The sequence below is a fragment of the Bombina bombina genome, chromosome 6, assembly GCF_027579735.1.
Source record: "Bombina bombina isolate aBomBom1 chromosome 6, aBomBom1.pri, whole genome shotgun sequence".
NCBI lineage: Eukaryota > Metazoa > Chordata > Amphibia > Anura > Bombinatoridae > Bombina > Bombina bombina.
In genome coordinates this window covers 178625341-178649757 of record NC_069504.1, presented here as the reverse complement: position 1 = coordinate 178649757, position 24417 = coordinate 178625341, and the positions used below count along the sequence as shown (strand labels likewise).

General features: G+C 38.7%; 1 protein-coding gene across 1 annotated transcript in view; it reads right to left on the bottom strand.

Moving 5' to 3' along the window:
- The window catches only part of CTTNBP2 (cortactin binding protein 2), a 404880-nt gene that overhangs the window by 6340 nt on the left and 374123 nt on the right, over positions 1–24417 (bottom strand). Inside the window, 2 exon segments of the mRNA XM_053716684.1 lie at positions 236–334; positions 18215–18350. Coding sequence (XP_053572659.1) covers positions 236–334; positions 18215–18350 — 235 coding nt within the window.

The window sequence follows — 24417 nt, the reverse complement described above, 5'->3', positions numbered from 1 at the left end:
GGTCAGCCCATTTAAACAGGCTTTCCTTGAGAACAAAAGGTGATAGCTTTAATGAGCAAAACCAACTATTTTGAACACACAAAAAAAACATGAAGGAACAATTGCCCGTAATACTCTGTTGGTATAACAAGTCATTTGGAACACATTAAGGGGAAATACAAAACTCTAAAAGCACAGAAAATCTAGAGAGAATTTAATTTGTTTACTCAATCACAAATACAAATAATGTTCTTACTTTATGTGGCTTTTGGGAAGACGGTTTGTTAACTGGTGCAGTAATCTTGTCTTTTGCAGGACTTTTAAATATTACCAAACATTTATCCATGTCTGCAATCTACAAGGAAAATAAAATCACATCTGACAACAAGCAAATTCGAAAATTATTATTTAAGGCCCTACACAGTTTTTTTCACTTAAAGAATTAAACACATAACACAAAACATCAAAATGTACAGACACAAATCATACAACTGAATTATTCTGCACAGTGTTCATCTATTGAGTGGCAATACGTGTAAGAAAGTGCATGGGAGTGTCACTAAACTTTTCTCAAAATAGTTAATTTTTCCTCTAGTTTTTTTAGTACCAATTTTGATTATGGGTAAAAGTAGAAACAAATAGTTTAACAAAAACAGGTAACATTATCAATAGCTTTATTAGGGTTTTTTATTTGATCAAATATGGTGTTAAAATCCTATTTTTTTGTAAATTAAATTTCAAAGGTCACTTCAACCAATTTATACGACTAATGTACAATAAATCTTTAACCTTGTTATTAATAAATGGTATTCTGGTTTTGAAGATCTGTCCTTCGAAAGGCTCACAACTAGGTTGCCCTCTTTCACCTTTTTTTTTTCAATTTGGCCATTGAACCATTAAACCACGGTTTATATCAGAAAATAATTTGACAGGATTTATTTAGGAGTTAAAAACATAAAAATTCAGTCTCTATTTAGTATAAATTTATAATGCAGAACAGGGTCAAAGTCATATTCAGAAGATTTCACAAAAATTGTGAAATTGTGTACAATGGTAAAGAAATACGAAGTTTTAAGAAAAAAATAGCAATTTAGAGATGGTAAAAATATCTATTGCTTACCGAGAATCTAATCTTTGCTTAGGATTCATCTATAGCCCAAACCTGAATATTGCTGTACTTTCAAAACATAAAGTTGTAGTAAATGAACAATAAGGTACAGGCAACTAACAGCAACAGGAAACTATAATACAAACAGGGCTAAGTTACCAGTGGAACGCTAATTTATCTTGCACAAGCGAACAGGCAAATTTGCTGTTTATGGGCAAGCAATAAATAACCAGCCATTACAAGTGGCTGGTTATTGCTACTGCAAGATGTGGTAGCAATTAGTGCTCCGAAAATTAAACAGAGATAATGGGGCCTATTTATTAAAGGTCTTGCGGACCTGATCCGACAGTGTGGATCAGGTCCGCAAGACCTCGCTGAATGCGGAGAGCAATACGCTCTCCGTATTCAGCATTGCACCAGCAGCTCACAAGAGCTGCTGGTGCATCACCGCCCCCTGCAGACTCGCGGCCCGCCAGCAGGAGGTGTCAATCAACCCGATCGTACTCGATAGGGTTGATTTCCAGCGATACCTGTCCGCCTCATCAGAGCAGGCGGATAGGGTTATGGAGCAGCGGTCTTTAGACCGCTGCTTCATAACTACTGTTTCTGGCGAGTCTGAAGACTCGTCAGAAACACGGGCCCACAAGTTCCATACGGAGCTTGATAAATGGGCCCCCTGATCTCTGGTTCATTTTCAAAATATCCCCCCCCCCAGTGGCCCCAATATAAAAAAAAACTAAACAAAGCAGTTATTAGGGGTTAAAGTTGGCGGGTGTAGGGTGTTAGAAAAAAACGGCACTGAAAAGTGCCTTTACAATGCAGTCTCTGGGGAACTGTGTGTTCCCTGTAAATATATAAGTACAGTATATGCTTATATACATATATAATATATATGTATGTGTTAATATGTGTGTGTGTGTATATATACACACACACATATAAACACCTAAATATATATATATATGTGTTAATATGTGTATATATATATATATATATATACACACATATAAACACCTAAATATATATGTACAGTATATGCTTATATACATATATAATATATATGTATGTGTTAATATGTGTGTGTATATATATATATATATATATATATATATATATATACACATATAAACACCTAAATATATATGTATGTGTTAATATGTGTATATATATTCATATACATATATATTTAAATTTGTTGCCCATCGCTGCGCTACTTACCCCCTTCGCTGCACTAGGTTCTCATACCGTGTCTCACAGCATGAGAAAGAGGCTCGCATTGGAGCCTATGGAAGCACGCTTTCATGAGCGCACAGCTTCCATGCAATTGCGTTTGCTGTTATTATGAGCGGAGCGCAAATATCGCGCTTGAGAAAGTGCAATTTTGTGCTCGACTCGTAATCTGTCCCTTAATGTAAAATAAATAAAATCTTAAGTTTAAAATCTAAAATCATTTTTCTATTTTTTAGATCCTATTTCCAGATCTGTGAACAATAGTCATTAATAAATATAATCAGATAAAAATATACAGGAATAAATACCACAAATAATCAGAGGGACGTCTACTTTCATATACCTCAGTGCACTTACTTCCAAATAATATAAAAAGTCCAACAAGTATCTAAAATTGTAACTTAAGATGGTTCTTTTCTTTCATGTAATTAGCAAGAGTCCATGAGCTAGTGACGTATGGGATATACATTCCTACCAGGAGGGGCAAAGTTTCCCAAACCTCAAAATGCCTATAAATACACCCCTCACCACACCCACAAATCAGTTTTACAAACTTTGCCTCCTATGGAGGTGGTGAAGTAAGTTTGTGCTAGATTCTACGTTGATATGCGCTCCGCAGCAGGTTGGAGCCCGGTTTTCCTCTCAGCGTGCAGTGAATGTCAGAGGGATGTGAGGAGAGTATTGCCTATTTGAATTCAATGATCTCCTTCTACAGGGTCTATTTCATAGGTTCTCTGTTATCGGTCATAGAGATTCATCTCTTACCTCCCTTTTCAGATCGACGATATACTCTTATATATACCATTACCTCTACTGATTCTTGTTTCAGTACTGGTTTGGCTTTCTACTACATGTAGATGAGTGTCCTGGGGTAAGTAAATCTTATTTTCTGTGACACTCTAAGCTATGGTTGGGCACTTTTATATAAAGTTCTAAATATATGTGTTCAAACATTTATTTGCCTTGATTCGGGATGTTCAACGTTCCTTATTTCAGACAGTCAGTTTCATATTTGGGATAATGCATATGAATAAATCAATTTTTTCTTACCTTAAAATTTGACTTTTTCCCTGTGGGCTGTTAGGCTCGCGGGGGCTGAAAATGCTTCATTTTATTGCGTCATTCTTGGCGCAGACTTTTTTGGCGCAAAATTTTTTTTCTTTGTTTCCGGCGTCATATGTGTTGCCGGAAGTTGCGTCAATTTTGACGTTTTTTTGCGCCAAAAGTGTCGGCGTTCCGGATGTGGCGTAATTTTTGGCGCCAAAAGCATTTAGGCACCAAATAATGTGGGCGTCTTTTTTGGCACTAAAAAATATGTGCGTCACTATTGTCTCCACATTATTTAAGTCTCTTTGTTTATTGCTTCTGGTTGCTAGAAGCTTGTTCACTGGCATTTTTTCCCATTCCTGAAACTGTCATTTAAGGAATTTGATCAATTTTGCTTTATATGTTGTTTTTTCTATTACATATTGCAAGATGTCCCAGGTTGATCCTGAGTCAGAAGATACTTCTGGAAAATCGCTACCTAGTACTGGATCTACCAAAGTTAAGTGTATTTGCTGTAAACTTGTGGTATCTGTTCCTCCAGCTGTTGTTTGTAATGAATGTCATGACAAACTTGTTAATGCAGATAATATTTCCTTTAGTAATGTTACATTACCTGTTGTTGTTTCATCAACATCTAATACTCAGAGTGTTCCTGTTAACATAAGAGATTTTGTTTCTAAATCCATTAAGAAGGCTATGTCTGTTATTCCTCCTTCTAGTAAACGTAAAAGGTCTTTTAAAACTTCTCATTTTTCAGATGAATTTTTAAATGAACATCATCATTCTGATTCTGTTTCAGAGGTTGATGCTGATAAATCTTCATATTTATTCAAAATGGAATTTATTCGTTCTTTACTTAAAGAAGTCTTAATTGCATTAGAAATAGAGGATTCTGGTCCTCTTGATACTAAATCTAAACGTTTAAATAAGGTTTTTAAATCTCCTGTAGTTATTCCAGAAGTTTTTCCTGTCCCTGATGCTATTTCTGAAGTAATCTCCAGGGAATGGAATAATTTGGGTAATTCATTTACTCCTTCTAAACGTTTTAAGCAATTATATCCTGTGCCATCTGACAGATTAGAGTTTTGGGACAAAATCCCTAAGGTTGATGGGGCTATCTCTACTCTTGCTAAACGTACTACTATTCCTACGGCAGATAGTACTTCCTTTAAGGATCCTTTAGATAGGAAAATTGAATCCTTTCTAAGAAAAGCTTACTTATGTTCAGGTAATCTTCTTAGACCTGCAATATCTTTAGCGGATGTTGCTGCAGCTTCAACTTTTTGGTTAGAAGCTTTAGCGCAACAAGTAACAGATCATAATTCTCATAGCATTGTTAATCTTCTTCAAAATGCTAATAACATTATTTGTGATGCCATCTTTGATATCATTAGGGTTGATGTCAGGTATATGTCTCTAGCCATTTTAGCTAGAAGAGCTTTATGGCTTAAAACTTGGAATGCTGATATGTCTTCTAAGTCAACTTTGCTTTCCCTTTCTTTCCAGGGTAATAAATTATTTGGTTCACAGTTGGATTCTATTATCTCAACTGTTACTGGAGGGAAAGGAACTTTTTTACCACAGGATAAAAAAATCTAAAGGTAAATTTAGGTCTAATAATCGTTTTCGTTCCTTTCGTCACAATAAGGAACAAAAGCCTGATCCTTCACCCACAGGAGCGGTATCAGTTTGGAAACCATCTCCAGTCTGGAATAAATCCAAGCCTTTTAGAAAACCAAAGCCAGCTCCAAAGTCCACATGAAGGTGCGGCCCTCATTCCAGCCCAGCTGGTAGGGGGCAGATTACGATTTTTCAAAGAAATTTGGATCAATTCAATTCACAATCTTTGGATTCAGAACATTGTTTCAGAAGGGTACAGAATTGGCTTCAAGATAAGGCCTCCTGAAAAAAGATTTTTTCTTTCCCGTGTCCCAGTAAATCCGGCGAAGGCTCAAGCATTTCTGAAATGTGTTTCAGATCTAGAGTTGGCTGGAGTAATTATGCCAGTTCCAGTTCTGGAACAGGGACTGGGGTTTTATTCAAATCTCTTCATTGTACCAAAGAAGGAGAATTCCTTCAGACCAGTTCTGGATTTAAAAATATTAAATGGTTATGTAAGGATACCAACATTCAAAATGGTAATTATAAGGACTATCCTGCCTTTTGTTCAGCAAGGGCATTATATGTCCACAATAGATTTACAGGATGCATATCTGCATATTCCGATTCATCCAGATCACTTTCAGTTTCTGAGATTCTCTTTCCTGGACAAGCATTACCAGTTTGTGGCTCTGCCGTTTGGCCTAGCAACAGCTCCAAGGATTTTTACAAAGGTTCTCGGTGCCCTTCTGTCTGTAATCAGAGAACAGGGTATTGTGGTATTTCCTTATTTGGACGATATCTTGGTACTTGCTCAGTCTTCACATTTAGCAGAATCTCATACGAATCGACTTGTATTGTTTCTTCGAGATCATGGTTGGAGGATCAATTTACTGAAAAGTTCATTGATTCCTCAGACAAGGGTAACCTTTTTAGGTTTCCAGATAGATTCAGTGTCCATGACTCTGTCACTAACGGACAAGAGACGTCTAAAATTGATTTCAGCTTGTCAAAACCTTCAGTCTCAATCATTCCCTTCGGTAGCCTTATGCATGGAAATTCTAGGTCTTATGACTGCTGCATCGGACGCAATCCCCTTTGCTCGTTTTCACATGCGACCTCTTCAGCTCTGTATGCTGAACCAGTGGTGCAGGGATTACACAAAGATATCTCAATTGATATCTTTAAAACCGATTGTACGACACTCTCTGACGTGGTGGACAGATCACCAGTGTTTAGTTCAGGGGGCTTCTTTTGTTCTTCCGACCTGGACTGTGATTTCAACAGATGCAAGTCTGACAGGTTGGGGAGCTGTTTTGGGGGTCTCTGACAGCACAAGGGGTTTGGGAATCTCAGGAGGTGAGATTACCAATCAATATTTTGAAACTCCGTGCAATTTTCAGAGCTCTTCAGTCATGGCCTCTTCTAAAGAGAGAATTGTTCATTTGTTTTCAGACAGACAATGTCACAACTGTGGCATATATCAATCATCAAGGAGGGACTCACAGTCCTCTGGCTATGAAAGAAGTATCTCGAATACTGGTATAGGCGGAATCCAGCTCCTGTCTAATTTCTGCGGTTCATATCCCAGGTATAGACAATTGGGAAGCGGATTATCTCAGTCGCCAAACGTTACATCCGGGCGAATGGTCTCTTCACCCAGAGGTATTTCTTCAGATTGTTCAAATGTGGGGACTTCCAGAAATAGATCTGATAGCTTCTCATCTAAACAAGAAACTTCCCAGGTATCTGTCCAGATCCAGGGATCCTCAGGCGGAAGCAGTGGATGCATTGTCACTTCCTTGGAAGTATCATCCTGCCTATATCTTTCCGCCTCTAGTTCTTCTTCCAAGAGTAATCTCCAAGATTCTGAAGGAATGCTCGTTTGTTCTGCTGGTGGCACCAGCATGGCCTCACAGGTTTTGGTATGCGGATCTTGTCCGGATGGCCTCTTGCCAACCGTGGACTCTTCCGTTAAGACCAGACCTTCTGTCACAAGGTCCTTTTTTCCATCAGGATCTCAAATCCTTAAATTTGAAGGTATGGAGATTGAACGCTTGATTCTTAGTCAAAGAGGTTTCTCTGACTCTGTGATTAATACTACACTGTGTGCAGAATTATTAGGCAAATGAGTATTTTGACCACATCATCCTCTTTATGCATGTTGTCTTACTCCAAGCTGTATAGGCTTGAAAGCCTACTACCAATTAAGCATATTAGGTGATGTGCATCTCTGTAATGAGAAGGGGTGTGGTCTAATGACATCAACACCCTATATCAGGTGTGCATAATTATTAGGCAACTTCCTTTCCTTTGGCAAAATGGGTCAAAAAAGGACTTGACAGGCTCAGAAAAGTAAAAAATAGTGAGATATCTTGCAGAGGGATGCAGCTCTTAAAATTGCAAAGCTTCTGAAGCGTGATCATCGAACAATCAAGCGTTTCATTCAAAATAGTCAACAGGGTCGCAAGAAGCGTGTGGAAAAACCAAGGCACAAAATAACTGCCCATGAACTGAGAAAAGTCAAGCGTGCAGCTGCCAAGATGCCACTTGCCACCAGTTTGGCCATATTTCAGAGCTGCAACATCACTGGAGTGCCCAAAAGCACAAGGTGTGCAATACTCAGAGACATGGCCAAGGTAAGAAAGGCTGAAAGACGACCACCACTGAACAAGACACACAAGCTGAAACGTCAAGACTGGGCCAAGAAATATCTCAAGACTGATTTTTCTAAGGTTTTATGGACTGATGAAATGAGAGTGAGTCTTGATGGGCCAGATGGATGGGCCCGTGGCTGGATTGGTAAAGGGCAGAGAGCTCCAGTCCGACTCAGACGCCAGCAAGGTGGAGGTGGAGTACTGGTTTGGGCTGGTATCATCAAAGATGAGCTTGTGGGGCCTTTTCGGGTTGAGGATGGAGTCAAGCTCAACTCCCAGTCCAACATTATTAGAGAAATTGTGGTTCCTTCATTGTGTCCTAATCCTAAGAATTCTAAGGAGAGATCATTGCATTCTTTGGATGTAGTTAGAGCTTTGAAATATTATATTGAAGCTACTAAGAATTTCCGAAAGACTTCTAGTTTATTTGTTATCTTTTCCGGTTCTAGGAAAGGTCAGAAGGCCTCTGCCATTTCTTTTGCATCTTGGTTGAAATCTTTAATTCATCATGCTTATGTCGAGTCGGGTAAAACCCCGCCTCAAAGGATTACAGCTCATTCTACTAGGTCAGTTTCTACTTCCTGGGCGTTTAGGAATGAAGCTTCGGTTGATCAGATTTGCAAAGCAGCAACTTGGTCTTCTTTGCATACTTTTACTAAATTCTACCACTTTGATGTGTTTTCTTCTTCTGAAGCAGTTTTTGGTAGAAAGGTACTTCAGGCAGCTGTTTCAGTTTGATTCTTCTGCTTATAATTTCAGTTTTTTTCATTATAAGATTTAAACTTTATTTTGGGTGTGGATTATTTTCAGCGGAATTGGCTGTCTTTATTTTATCCCTCCCTCTCTAGTGACTCTTGCATGGAAGATCCACATCTTGGGTAGTCATTATCCCATACGTCACTAGCTCATGGACTCTTGCTAATTACATGAAAGAAAACATAATTTATGTAAGAACTTACCTGATAAATTCATTTCTTTCATATTAGCAAGAGTCCATGAGGCCCACCCTTTTTGTGGTGATTTTTTTATAAAGCACAATTATTCCAATTCCTTATTTTTTTATGCTTTCGCACTTTTGTCTTATCACCCCACTTCTTGGCTATGCGTTAAACTGATTTGTGGGTGTGGTGAGGGGTGTATTTATAGGCATTTTGAGGTTTGGGAAACTTTGCCCCTCCTGGTAGGAATGTATATCCCATACGTCACTAGCTCATGGACTCTTGCTAATATGAAAGAAATGAATTTATCAGGTAAGTTCTTACATAAATTATGTTTTTTTAGTCTATTATTTGGCACGTTCACAATTTTTTTGTCACTCCTCCATAACAAATTACAATTTGCATTACTTCTGGGGGATTGGCAGATACCCTGGTTTTCACGTGCACCAGAGACACTCGCTGCTGTATTACCACTTGGAGTTTTACTCCATAACAAACTACTTAGGGCTAGATTATGAGTGGAGCGCAATTTATCGGTCCCGTTTACGTGTTAAATTCACTAGATGGAGTATTTTTTTTGCTCGTTTGGTAGCACGCATATTACATTTTAAAAGTAAAATGTTTTTGCACGAGTGCTAAACTGACGTGCAAAAAGCAGAACTTTAAATATTTTGACCACGTTAACGTATTCCCCTATAGACTGTAATGGAGCGTGAAAAGTTTAAAAGAATTAGCCATACACGATCACAATTAGCCAAGTGAAATATGAATATTTCACATTCCAATGTTCTTCACATAGCAGGATATGTTCTATTTATTCTTAAATAAATATTGTACACATGTATATATATATATATATATATATACACATGCATATACACATTTAGACATGTATATATGAATCTCATATCTTTGAGCACTTATAACTTTTTTATGTAATATTTTTTTTTTATAATTTTTACCAGTGTTATTATGAGTGTAACTGTACTTTTAATGGTAATTTAATGTGTTTTGTGCAACTTTTTTGTCTTGCATAACAGTTAACCAGAGCTCTGAAGTCACACTAAACCAATGCGTTAAAGTGAAAGTAAATCCTAGCGTTTTACCAAAGCTAGGATTGACTATTGAAACAAATAAAGGGGACTTTCATTCATGAAGTATAAGATACTTCATGTAGAAAGCTCCATTATTTGTTTCAATCGGTCGCCATTCTTAGCTGCTACAGCAGCCCACGGCTAAAAAACTTTTTTGCTAAGAGGTGACATTTTCACCTCTTAGCCAATAGCCGTGCGGTAAATCCGGCTCCCATGGGCGTCAAGTCGGATTTACTGCACGGCTATTGGCTAAGAGGTGAAAATGTCACCTCTTAGCAAAAAAATTTATTAGCTGTGGGCTGCTGTAGCAGCTAACAACGGCAGCCAATTGAAACAAATAAAGGAGCTTTCTATATGAAGTATCTTATACTACATGAATGAGTCCCCTTTATTTGTTTTAATAGTCAATCCTAGCGTTTGTAAAACACTAGGATTTACTTTCACTTTAAATTCAACTACGAACATGTTTACTTTCAACTCGTAATACACATACTACTTCCAACGTACTTTAAGAGCCATGATAATGAATTAATTGGAAGTCAGAGACAGGTAGCTGTTAGGGTTCTATAAAGAGTTAAAAGAGGGCGCTCCAATGGTGAAGTATATCTCAGTAATCTTCCACAAATTACTAGAGTATAAACAAAATACTCACAAACACATTGCACTCAGCAGTGCAAATGGGGCAGGCTGAACTCTCAGAGTTGTTCAGCTAACTCGCAGTCCGGCTACACCGCTCCCAGACCGACTCAACACCTCCACTGTTCTCGGCACCTCTGAAAAGGACGGTATAGCACCGCTGACAAAATACAGCAAACGGCACCATTACCAGAATGTTTAGGAAACAGAGAGCGGCAAGATAGGGAACTCCAGATATACCCCAATATGTAGACAGAGGATAACCGGAGGCTCACAGGATAAGTATATTAAAAACTATTTATTCACAACGCGTTTCTCAGTACATGACTGTTTCATCAGGTGATAAAATATAGAAATACAAGTGAACTTAAATACCTGACTTTCTCGGTGTGATCACCCAACTAGTGCGCATGTCAGGAAAAAAGGGGGATGGTCTCTTACTACTACTTGGATTGGACAGAAATAGTAACATCATAACCAATAGTTTAGTGCATATACGTTATTAGTAAAAAAAAATGCTACAATGGTATCAAAAGAGAGTAAAATGTATGGATCTTTATTCGAGACTACCTCGGTATGTTTACCTTTAAAATACTATGCGCATGTATAGTGGGTAACTTGGCAACTCTTTTGATACCATTGTAGCATTTTTTACTTATAACGTATATGCACTAAACTATTAATTATGATGTTACTATTTCTGTCCAATCCAAGTAGTAGTAAGAGCCCATCCCCCTTTTTTTCCTGACAGGCGCACTAGTTGGGTGAACACGCCAAGAAAGTCAGGTATTTAAGTTCACTTGTATTTGTATCTTTTATGACCTGATGAAACAGTCATGTACTGAGAAACGCGTTGTGAATAAATAGTTTTTAATATACTTATCCTGTGAGCCTCCGGTTATCCTCTGTCTACACATTGGGGTATATCTGGAGTTCCCTATCTTGCCGCGCTCTGTTTCCTAAACATTCTGGTAATGGTGCCGTTTGCTGTATTTTGTCAGCTGTGCTATACTGTCCTTTTCAGAGGTGCCGAGAACAGTGGAGGTGTTGAGTCGGTCTGGGAGCGGTGTAGCCGGACTGCGAGTTAGCTGAACAACTCTGAGAGTTCAGCCTGTCCTATTTGCACTGCTGAGTGCAATGTGTTTGTGAGTATTTTGTTTATACTCTAGTAATTTGTGGAAGTTTACTGAGATATACTTCCCCATTGGAGCGCCCTCTTTTATCTCTTTATAGATTTCCCTACCCACTTGTTTTGGTAACCACGTTTTATCATTGAAAGAGGAGCTGCTATGTGGAGTCAGACACTTATTCTATGATGGACTATCATAATTTTTTAACTGTATCGTACATATATATTGACATCACTTATTTTGATGTGTATAACATTTTTTAAATTTTATATTATTTATAATATTTCCCTTATATTAATTAGAGGCAGTAATTAGCGTTATTTGGGCATGTATTAACACTTACAAAGGTATTATCCTTGGTAATTTTTGTTTGGTTGCCGATAACATTACCAGCTATATTGGCGCAACTAGTCATAAAAATAAAACCTAAACTAAGTTACACTAACACCTAACACTACGCTACAATTAAATAACTTACCTAAATTAACAACAAATAAATAAATTAAATTAGCTAAAGTACAACCCCCCCCACTAAATTACAGAAAATAATAAACAAATTACAGATCTTATATAACAAGATGGTGCCCCTTAGATTCCGATTGGCTGATAGAATTCTATCAGCCAATCGTAATTAAGGTAGAAAAAATCCAATCAGCCAATAGGATTGAGCTCGGATTCTATTGGCTGTTCCAATCAGCCAATAGAATGTGAGCTCAATCCTATTGGCTAATTTCATCAGCCAATAGGATTTTTTCTACTTTAATTCCGATTGGCTGATAGAATTCTATCAGCCAATCGGAATCTAAGGGACGCCATCTTGGATGACATCACTTAAAGGAACCGTCATTTAGTAAGAAGACGTTGATTAAAGAGGATGCTCCGCGCCGGATGTCTTGAAGATGGACCCGCTCCGCGTCGGATGGATGAAGATAGAAGATGCCGTCTGGATGAAGACTTCTGCACGTCTCGAGGACCACTTCTCCCGGCTTTGTTGAGGACTTCGGCCCGGCTTTTGATGAAGACTTCTCCCGGTAAATCAATCTTCAGGGGGTTAGTGTTAGGTTTTTTTAAGGGTGTATTGGGTGGGTTTTATTTTTAGGTTAGGGACTTTGGGCTTGCAAAAGAGTTAACTGCCCTTTTAAGGGCAATGCCCATCCAAATGCCCTTTTCAGGGCAATGGGGAGCTTAGGTTTTTTTAGTTAGCATTTTATTTGGGGGGTTGGTTGTGTCGGTGGTGGGTTTTACTGTTGGCTGGGTTGTTTGTATTTTTTTTCAGGTAAAAGAGCTGATTACTTTGGGGCAATGCCTCGCAAAAGGCCCTTTTAAGGGCTATTGGTAGTTTAGTTTAGGCTAGGTTTTTTTTTTATTTTGGGGGCTGTTTTTTTATTTTGATAGGGCTATTAGATTAGGTGCAATTAGTTTAAATATCTTGTAATTTGTTTATTATTTTCTGTAATTTAGTGGGGGGGGTTTGTACTTTAGCTAATTTAATTGATTTAATTGTTGTTAATTTAGTTAATTTATTTAATTATAGTGTAGTGTTAGGTGTTAGTGTAACTTAGGTTAGGTTTTATTTTACAGGTACTTTTGTATTTATTTTAGCTAGGTAGTTATTAAATAGTTTATAACTATTTAATAACTATTCTTTCTAGTTAATATAAATACAAACTTGCCTGTAAAATAAAAATAAACCCTAAGCTAGCTACAATGTAACTATTAGTTATATTGTAGCTAGTTTAGGGTTTATTTGATAGGTAAGTAATTAGTTTTAAATAGGATTAATTTAGTTAATGATAGGAATTTTATTTAGACTTATTGTAATTATATTTAAGTTAGGGGGTGTTAGGGTTAGACTTAGGTTTAGGGGTTAATAACTTTAATATAGTGGCGGCGACGTTGGGGGCGGCAGATTAGGGGTTAATAAATGTAGGTAGGTGGCATCGATGTTAGGAAGGCAGATTAGGGGTTAATAGTATTTAACTAATGTTTGCGAGGCTGGAGTGTGGCGGTTTAGGGGTAAATATGTTTATTATAGTGGCGGCGACGTTGGGGGCGGCAGATTAGGGGTTAATAAGTGTAGGTAGGTGGCGGCGACATTGGGGACAGCAGATTAGGGGTTCATAAATATAATGTAGGTGGCGGCGGTCCGGAGCGGCAGATTAGGGGTTAAAAATGTTATTTTAGTGTTTGCAATGCGGGAGGGCCTCGGTTTAGGGGTTAATAGGTAGTCTATGGGTGTTAGTGTACATTTTAGCACTTTAGTTATGAGTTTTATGTTAAATGCGTTAGGACTCTTGACGGGGTAGGGTGTACAGCTCACTTTTTGGCCTCCCAGGACAGAGTCGTAATATCAGCGCTATGGAAGTCCCATAGAAAAAAGACTTTACAAAGTTTACGTAAGTCGTTTTGTAAGGCCAAAGAAGTGTGCGGTGCCCCTAAACCTTCAAGACTCGTAATATCAGCGGGCGTAAAAAAGCAGCGTTAGGACCTCTTAACGCTGCTTTTTTACCCTAACGCACAACTTGTAATCTAGGCGAAAGTTTGTGAAAAAGTTAACAATTTTATTTATTTCATCGCATTTGGCGGTGAAATGGTGGCATGAAATATACCAAAATGGGCCTATATCAATACCTTGGGTTGTCTACTACACTACACTAAAGCTAAAATTAACCCTACACGCTCCCTACAAGCTACTTAATTAACCCCTTCACTGCTGGGCATAATACAAGTGTGGTGCACATCGGAATTTAGCGGCCTTCTAATTACCAAAAAGTAATGCCAAAGCCATAAATGTCTGCTATTTCTGAACAAAGGGGATCCCAGAGAAGCATTTACAACCATTTGTGCCATAATTGCACATGCTGTTTGTAAATATTTTCAGTGAGAAACCTAAAGTTTTTGAAAAAGTTAATGAAAAAGTTAACGATTTTTTAAATTTGATCGCATTTGGCAGTGATATGGTAGCATAAAATATACCAAAATGGGCCTAGATCGATACTTTGGGTTGTCTAATAATAAAAAAATATATACACATGTCAAGGTATATTTAGGGATTCCTGACAGATGTTACAATGTAACTATCGCTAATTTTGAAAAAAAAAATGCTTTGGAAATTGCAAAGTGCTACTTGTATTTATTGCCCTATATCTTTCAAAAAAAGCAAAGAACATGTAAACATTGGGTATTTCTGAACTCAGGACAAAATTTATAAACTATTTTACATAAATTGTAAACTACATGATTATGAACCTTCATATATAAGAAAGATTTTTGCAATGAAAACTGCAGCTTTATTTTCTCAGATGAGTATATTGTTTGATTTTTATTCTTTTTACTAATTTCCTGTCCCCCAGAACAAAAGAACCGCTGCTAAACAATCACAAACTAATATTCAGATATAGCATAAGCTCTGTTTGCACAGACTGGGGTAGCCTGCCCTCTTGTATTCCCTTAAGGATGTTTAACACTGATTCAACGTAGTTACTATTGCAAAGCATGATTTTCCTATCATGATTGTTGATGCAAAAATGACAGTCTACCTTTTAAAAGCATGTGACACTATAGAAGCGTAGGGAGTGAGGGAAAAGTAAACGAAAACTCACATAAAATGCCTAAAAGTATTAACCCAAGCCTCCCTGGAAGAAAATCAAACAAGCACAAATTTTAGATGTAATTTACAGCAAATGGCTGCAAAATAAATAATTAATTCATATTGCAAAAATGTTTCACTTGCAATAATAAAACATTTTGGGCCAGATTACAAGTGAAGCACTAATTAACGCTCCCGCTTGAGCGTTAACTGTACTAGAAGTAAGCTTTTTGCACTATTCGGGTTGCGCTCGTATTATGAGTTGAAAGTAAAATGTGTAGCTCGCGCACTAACCCAATTAGTGTAAAAATCTAAAGTTAGAGTATTGCATGCACGCTTATATATTCCTCATAGAAGTCAATAGAGAAAAAAAGTGGAAAAACCCCTAATACAACGCAAACCCGATCACATATTCTCATGTATGCTAACCAGACATGAAAATATGAATATTGCAAATTTCAATGTTCTTCACATAGAAGAATATGTTCTATTTATTCATAAATAAATATTTCTACATATATCTGATGTTTTGTTGGTACAATATACAGTATATCTATACCTATATATATATATTATTATATTTAGGTATAGACATATACAGATATATATATATATATATATATATATATATAGGAATATCTATTTAAGAATACTTAGAACATATTCTGCTATGTGCAGAACATTGGAATGTAAAAAATTTACAGTAAATACATAGTATAACACTTTACTAAATACTAGTGTTAAAGCCTGTGTACACGGGCCAAAATGTTTCAGGAAAGAAATATACATATCCCTCTATCCCTATCCCTCTATCCATTTATCTCTATCCCTATCCATCTATCCCTCTCCCTCTATCCTTATCCCTCTATCCCTAATCCCTATCCCTCTATTGATCCCTCTATCTTTATCCCTCTCCCTCTATCCTTATACTTCTATCCCTATCCCTCTATCCCTATCTCACTATCCCTATCTCTCTATCTTTATTTTTCTGCAGTGTAAGATCCCCTAACCCTCCAACCTCCCTGATCCCCCCTCAAACAGCTTTCTAACCCTCCCCCTCTAACTATTGCCGCCATCTTAGGTACTGGCATCTGTCTGCCAGTACCTATAAACCCCTTCTTTTTTTTTATTAATTAATTCATTTTTTCTGTAGTGTAGTGGTCCCACCACCTCCCCCTCCTGCGATTGCCATTTAGTACCCCCCGCACCCCCAAACCCCTTTTCTGTAGTGTAGCTGCCCCATCCCTCCCTGTCCCTTTTTTCTGTAGCAACCCCTTTTCTGTAGTGTAGCTGCCCCATCCCTCCCTGTCCCTTTTTTTTCTGTAGCAACCCCTTTTCTGTAGTGTAGCTGCCCCATCCCTCCCTGTCCCTTTTTTCTGTAGCAACCCCTTTTCTGTAGTGTAGCAGCCCCATCCCTCCCTGTCCCTTTTTTTCTGTAGCAACCCCTTTTCTGTAGTGTAGCTGCCCCATCCCTCCCTGTCCCTTTTTGTTCTGTAGCAACCCCTTTTCTATAGTGTAGCTGCCCCATCCCTCCCTGTCCCTTTTTGTACTGTAGCAACCCCTTTTCTGTAGTGTAGCTGCCCCATCCCTCCCTGACCCTTTTTGTTCTGTAGCAACCCCTTTTCTGTAGTGTAGCTGCCACATCCCTCCCTGTCCCTTTTTGTTCTTTAGCAACCCCTTTTCTGTAGTGTAGCTACCCCATCCCTCCCTGTCCCTTTTTCCTGTAGCAACCCCTTTGATGTAGTGTAGCTGCCCCATCCCTCCCTATCCCTTTTTTCTGTAGCAACCCCTTTTCTGTAGTGTAGCTGCCCCATTCCTCCCTGTCTCTTTTTTTTCTGTAGCAACCCATTTTCTGTAGTGTAGCTGCCCCATCCCTCCCTATCCTTTTTTTCTATAGCAACCCCTTTTCTGTAGTGTAGCTGCCCCATCCCACCCTGTCCCTTTTTTTTCTGTAGCAACCACTTTTCTGTAGTGTAGCTGCCCAATCCCTCCCGATCCCTTTTTTTCTGTAGCAACCCCTTTTCTGTAGTGTAGCTGCCCCATCCCACCCTGTCCCTTTTTTTTCTGTAGCAACCACTTTTCTGTAGTGTAGCTGCCCAATCCCTCCCGATCCCTTTTTTTCTGTAGCAACCCCTTTTCTGTAGTGTAGCTGCCCCATCCCTCTGTGTCCCTTTTTTTCTGTAGCAACCACTTTTCTGTAGTGTAGCTGCCCCATCCCTCCCTGTCCCTTTTTTTCTGTAGCAACCTCTTTTGTGTAGTGTAGCTGCCCCATCCCTCCCTGTACCTTTTTTCTGTAGCGTTGGACCCTTCCACTCCCTCCCCCTCCGCTGCTGATACACCCACCACACCTCCCGCCAGCACCAGCAGAAGAATGTTGCAAATGGTGACACACACAGTGTCACCATCTGTAATGATCAGGCATCTGGCCTCATATGGAGGCGGCGCACCGATCGTGCTCAGGCTCCATATGCGGCAGATGCCTGAAGCTTCAGGAGCTCCAGCTGAAGGTAACGGCCAGGTATGGTTGTCCTCGCACAGTCTCTACTGACAGCTTCGGACAAACATACTTGGCCTTTTATTATAAATATGAATATTCCATAAATATGTTTTTACATGTTTTCAATATACACATATAAATACATATATATACATATATAGACATATATAAGCAATAGCGTTTTCTTTCAATTTGTAATACCAGCGGTAACCCAGACGATAAACCCCTTTAAAAATTTGCACTCCACTTGAAATCTAGCCCTTTATGTGTTCCTTTAATGGGAATTCAGCATGTTTGTGATGTATAGATAATGTGACTTTGTTCTAAAAAAAAGGCAGCTTGGGAGGGTTCCGACAAAGGCTTAATGTGGCATCAGTCACATGAGAAACAAATGGGAAATACTTGGGTTCATGAACTTGGCCCTGATTGTGTCAGATAGATGCTTTATGCAGAATGCATACAGCATTAATACTGCAACAATCTAGCAAAAACTGGCTTAGAATGTTCATATGAAAAGTTATTGGTGGAAATGTAGGTATTTATGCTTTTCAGCATATGTAGAAGAACTTAAATATTTTTTTTTTACCCCTGGATTATAGAAGAGGTTGTCAGTAAAATAATTCAATAATATAAAAGTCCAAAAATGTGCAAAATAGTTTTATCAAACAACCTAACAAAAGGGTAAAACACACAAGAATATATTGCTGTACCTTGCTGATATCTGGTTCTGACTTGCTGGAACACATTGTCTGCAACTCTTTTACAAGATCCACTTCATCATCAGAACCAATGGACAGTCTTGGTTCCATGTTTAATATCCGAGGCTTATTACTCTCCAAATGTCTCCTAGAGAGAAAAAAAAATGTAACAAGTCCATACAAGGATATTTCGATGTTTCCTTAAAATTATTATTGCCGTATATGGGTCGAAGGACATGTTCTAGTAAAACAATATATTTCTTTTATAGTTTTATAATGTGATCAATTTATTATAATACAAATAAATACAGGGTCCAGCACAATAACCTGATGATTTTGTGGTGTCAGATCATCCTGCGCTATTGGTGTATGGCGGGTGCTGGTAATTTTAATATTTTATACTGTCTATAGCATTTGCTTTGCGAGCATGTTGTGGACCGGAGAGCCCCGCGCTTTCATGATAGAAAGCTTTTTCAGGCATAATGACTCTGTGATCAAAACACAGCGTCTTTTCCAACCCATTTCAAGATCGATCAAAATGGAAATTTTCCAAGCAGGAACACAATGCTGTGAGTGAAAAATTTCCGCCAAACAGGGTCTACATAAAAAAACAACCTCAGGCAGAGTGCGTGCTGTCAGGACACCTCAGAATATTGAAGCTGTCAGACGAGCATTTGTGCAGTCTCCACGCCGGTCAGCTGTGAAGCATGCCCTTACATTAGGAATATCAGATGTTCCCTGGGCACCTGATTTCTCTCCATAGGGCTGTTGCCTGGCCAGCGTGCTCACCTGACCTCGCAGTGTGTGATTTCTTCCTCTGGGGGTACTTGAAATGATCCAGCGAGTGATGAGAAGCTTCAGAGCACATCTGAATGAATGTGTCCGAAATTATGGGAATCATCTTGACAATGTAATTTTTAAAACATAACTTTTTTTTTTTTTGCTTCTGGTTTAGTTTAGCTGCAGTTTAGCTATAAAACTAAGATACCACTAAAAATGGTATGTACTGCTCTTTGAAGGTGTTAAATAAACGTTTTAAACAAGAAAACTGTGTCTGTGTGTTTATTGACAGAAAACAGTCAGGTTATTCTGCTGGACCCTGTACAAACATTAATAACTCTAACCCGACGAGCACAAAAATCTGAAGTTAGAATATCGTGTGTGCGTTCACATATTCTCCCATAGGAGTCAATGAAGACAAAAAGTGGGGAAAAAACCTTATACCTTACTCTTGCGCAAACACGATTTCATATTCTCATTTGCGCTAACACAACATGAAAATATGAATATTTCATATTCCAATGTTCTTTACATAACAAAATATGTTCTATTTATTCATAAATACATATTTCTACACACATATTATATATATATATCTTATGATATTTTGGTAACATATATATTTATACCTATATATATATATATATATATAAACAATTATATATAGATACAGTATATACAGATATATAAAGGAATAACTATTTACAAAAACATAGAACATATTCTGCTATGTGCAGAACATTGGAATGTGAAATATTTACAGTAAATACATAGTTAAAGCATTTATTAAAAATTAATATTGCATAAATAGGATTTGACATGTTTTCACCTACTTAACGGCAAAGGGCTCCAATGCACTTATATATGTCTATATATGTATTTATGTGTTTATATGTGTATGTATGCCTGGGATAATATATATATATACACAAATATATATACAGGTGGCCCTCGGTTTACGCCACTTCAATTTGCGCCGTTTCAGAATAACAACCTTTTTTTTCAGTCATTTGACTGCTATTGAAAAGCATTGAAAAACAGTGCACTAATTAAAATAGCCAGTAGGTGGAGCTGTCCGCTTGTGTTGCAACAAAGTTATGCAAGTTTAGCAGACTGAATTTAATCTGTGTACACAGAACAGACCTTAGCTATTGAGCAGCTTTCAAAGCAACAAGATCTAGCAGCCACTTCCCTATTATCTTCCTGTCCAGCCGCTTGAGGTGAGGGTGCCTAACTGCCTATTAATCACTCCAGATTGAAATGCATAGAAAAAGGTGCAGACCCAATATTATCTAACATGCTAACAATGAAGAGAACTGTTTGCAGAAAAATGCAAGTAAAAAACTGTTTTTGTTCATTAAACTTAGTTTGATGATACAGTCTGTTGTGGCATTATTTAATTTGGTTTATAATGCTGTTTAGCATTTAAAGTCTTAATTTCAAAGCTTTAAAAATAATGTATTAGGTGTTACTTATGACAATTTTGAGATGGGCCTGGAACCTAACTCCCTCACTTCCCATTGACTTACATTATAAATTTAAATTTACAACGGTTTCAATTTACAACCATTCCTTCTGGAACCTAACCCCGGTGTAAACTTGTTGCAGTAATCAATCTAGCGTAAATCACAATTGTGCTCACACAATCACGTTTACTTTCAACTCGTAATACGTATGATAAGCCCGATGAGCGCACATTCTTGCGCTATACCCCTTATCGCTCGGGCACAAACGTTTGCGCACCACTGGTAATCTGGCCCTAAATGTGATTAATGTGAAAGAGTAGGTTTGAATTGGCGCTTAATATCAACCCTTAGCCAAGTAAATAGGGTCCCTCTCTCAGAAACCCTGAAAAATGTAGACGCAGGAGAGTGTGAGAAATACTGGTGCTGACGCTCGGGTTACACTAAAGGTATAATTAGGTACTTAAGAGGGATCTATGAGCTAGTTTAAAGGCCCCCATTAATTACTTATCAATATATATTTTTATAGTCTAGACCGACCATATTTACCTACTCTACTATTGTTTATTCATTTCTTTTCTATATTAATTCATTTTTATGTATATGATTATTTATGTATATGTTTATGTACTATTTGAATTTTATTCTGTGAAGTTTTATTCTGTGAAATATTAAATTTAACTGTATTTTATTTATACCTCTATTACTATTATTCTTTGGGGTATTGAACCTATATATATTTTACTTTTGCTACCAATTGGGTAATCCCTCTTAAGTGTAATCCCTCTTTAGTGTAACCCGAGCGTCAGCGCCAGTATTTCTCACACTCTCCTGCGCCTAAATGTGATTAAAACAAAGCCACTTCTGCAAGTGCAAGTATACTGCAAATATGCTTCTAACTGTATGTCAAATGAACTAACTTGCACTTCAAATAAAGTTTATTTTCCTTTACAATTTGTCAGACAAGAGATTACAAGTAGTTTATTGCAGAATAAAGAGACATGACACCCAAATGTTAAAGTGATTGTAAAGTTTAATGATTTAAAGCCCACTATCTAAAAATAATCTTAAAAACACAGGCATTATAATTCATTAAACTTTACAAAGATGCTTCTTTTTTTAAATACTAACCATTTTGTTACAGTAAACATACCGCCGATTCTCCACCTGCATCTCCTTCTGTATTGAGCATATCAATGACGAATTCGGCTTCCTCCAATCGTTGTGTGCCCCCTTTGGCATCCAGCTCGTGGGGCAAGCAGCAATTGGAAGAAGACGGATTCGTCATTGATATGCTAAATACAGAAGGAGATGTGGGCGGAGGACCTGCGTTATCTTTACATAACGAAAACAGAATTTATGTTTACCTGATAAATTTCTTTCTCCTACGGTGTGTTTGGTCCACGGCTTCATCCTTACTTGTGGGATATTCTCATTCCCTACAGGAAGTGGCAAAGAGAGCACAACAGCAGAGCTGTCCATATAGCTCCCCCTCTAGCTCCGCCCCCCAGTCATTCGACCGACGGTCAGGAGAAAAAGGAGAACCATAGGGTGCAGTGGAGACTGTAGTGTACAAAAACAAAAATTTTTAAACCTGACTAAAAGCCAGGGCGGGCCGTGGACCGGACACACCGTAGGAGAAAGAAATTTATCAGGTAAACATAAATTCTGTTTTCTCCTACATTGGTGTGTCTGGTCCACGGCTTCACCCTTACTTGTGGGAACCAATACCAAAGCTTTAGGACACGGATGAAGGGAGGGAGCAAGTCAGGTAACCTAAACGGAAGGCACCACTGCTTGTAAAACCTTTCTCCCAAAAATAGCCTCCGAAGAAGCAAAAGTATTGAATTTGTAAAATTTGGCAAAAGTATGCAGAGAAGACCACGTCGCTGCCTTACAGATCTGTTCAACAGAAACCTCATTCTTGAAGGCCCATGTGGAAGCCACAGCTCTAGTAGAATGAGCAGTAATTCGTTCAGGAGGCTGCCGTCCGGCAGTCTCATAAGCCAATCGGATTATGCTTTTTAACCAGAAGGAAAGAGAGGTAGCAGTAGCTTTCTGACCTCTCCTCTTACCAGAATAGACGACAAACAATGAAGATGTCTGTCTGAAATCCTTTGTTGCGTCTAGAAAGAATTTTAAAGCACGAACCACATCTAGATTGTGTAACAAACGTTCCTTTCTAGAAACTGGATTAGGACACAGAGAAGGAACAACTATTTCCTGGTTAATATTCCTATTGGAAACCACCTTTGGAAGAAAACCAGGTTTGGTACGTAAAACGATCTTATCTGTATGGAACACCAGATAGGGTGAATTACACTGCAAAGCAGGCAATTCAGAAACTCTTCTAGCAGAAGAAATAGCAACCAAAAACAAAACTTTCCAAGATAGTAACTTAATATCTATGGAATGTAAAGGTTCAAACGGAACCCCTTGAAGAACTGAAAGAACTAAATTTAGACTCCATGGAGGAGTCACAGGTCTGTAGACAGGCTTAATTCTGACCAACGCCTGTACGAACGCCTGAACATCTGGCACGGCTGCCAGACGTTTGTGTAACAAGACAGACAGAGCAGATATCTGTCCCTTTAAGGAACTAGCTGACAGACCTTTCTCCAAACCTTCTTGGAGAAAGGAAAGAATCCTTGGAATTCTAATTTTACTCCATGAGTAACCCTTGGATTCGCACCAATAGAGATGTTTCTACCATATCTTATGGTAAATTCTCCTGGTTACAGGCTTTCTAGCCTGGACCAGAGTATCTATAACTGATTCCGAAAACCCATGCTTAGATCAAGCGTTCAATCTCCAAGCAGTCAGCTGCAGAGAAACTAGGTTTGGATGTTCGAATGGACCTTGCACTAGAAGGTCCTGTCTCAATGGTAGCTTCCATGGTGGAGCCGATAACATATTCACCAGGTCTGCATACCAAGTCCTGCATGGCCACGCAGGAGCTATTAGAATGACCGAAGCCTTCTCCTGTTTGATCCTGGCTACTAGCCTGGGGAGTAGAGGAAACGGTGGAAAGACATACGCTAGATTGAATGACCAAGGCGCCACTAATGCATCTACCAATGTCGCCTTGGGATCCCTGGACCTGGACCCGTAGCGTGGAACCTTGGAGTTCTGACGAGACGCCATAAGATCCAGATCTGGAATGCCCCATAGTTGAGTTAACTGGGCAAAGACCTCCGGGTGAAGTTCCCACTCCCCCGGATGGAAAGTCTGACGACTCAAATAATCCGCCTCCCAGTTGTCTACTCCTGGGATGTGAATTGCAGATAGATGGCAGGAGTGATCCTCCGCCCATTTGATGATCTTGGATACTTCTCTCATCGACAGGGAACTCTTTGTTCCTCCCTGATGATTGATGTACACTACAGTCGTCATGATGTCCGACTGAAATCTTATGAATTTGGCCTCCGCTAGTTGAGGCCAAGCCAGGAGCGCATTGAATATCGCTCTCAGTTCCAAAATGTTTATCGGGAGAAGAGATTCTTCCCGAGACCATAGACCCTGAGCTTTCAGGGAGTCCCAGACCGCGCCCCATCCTAAGAGACTGGCGTCGGTCGTGACAATGATCCACTCTGGTCTGCGGAAACTCATTCCCTGGGACAGGTGATCCTGAGACAACCACCAGAGGAGCGAGTCTCTGGTTTTCTGGTCCATTTGTATCTGGGGAGACAAATCTGCATAATCCCCATTCCACTGCTTGAGCATGCACAGTTGCAATGGTCTTCTGGCAAAAGGGACTATGTCCATTGCCGCAACCATTAGACTGATTACCTCCATGCACTGAGCCACAGAAGGCTGAGGAATGGCATGAAGAACTCGACAAGCATTTGAAAGTTTTGACTTCCTGACCTCCGTCAGAAAGATTTTCATTTCTACCCAGACTATTATTGTTCCCAGGAAGGGAACCCTTGTGACCGGGGACAGAGAACTTTTTTCTACGTTCACCTTCCACCC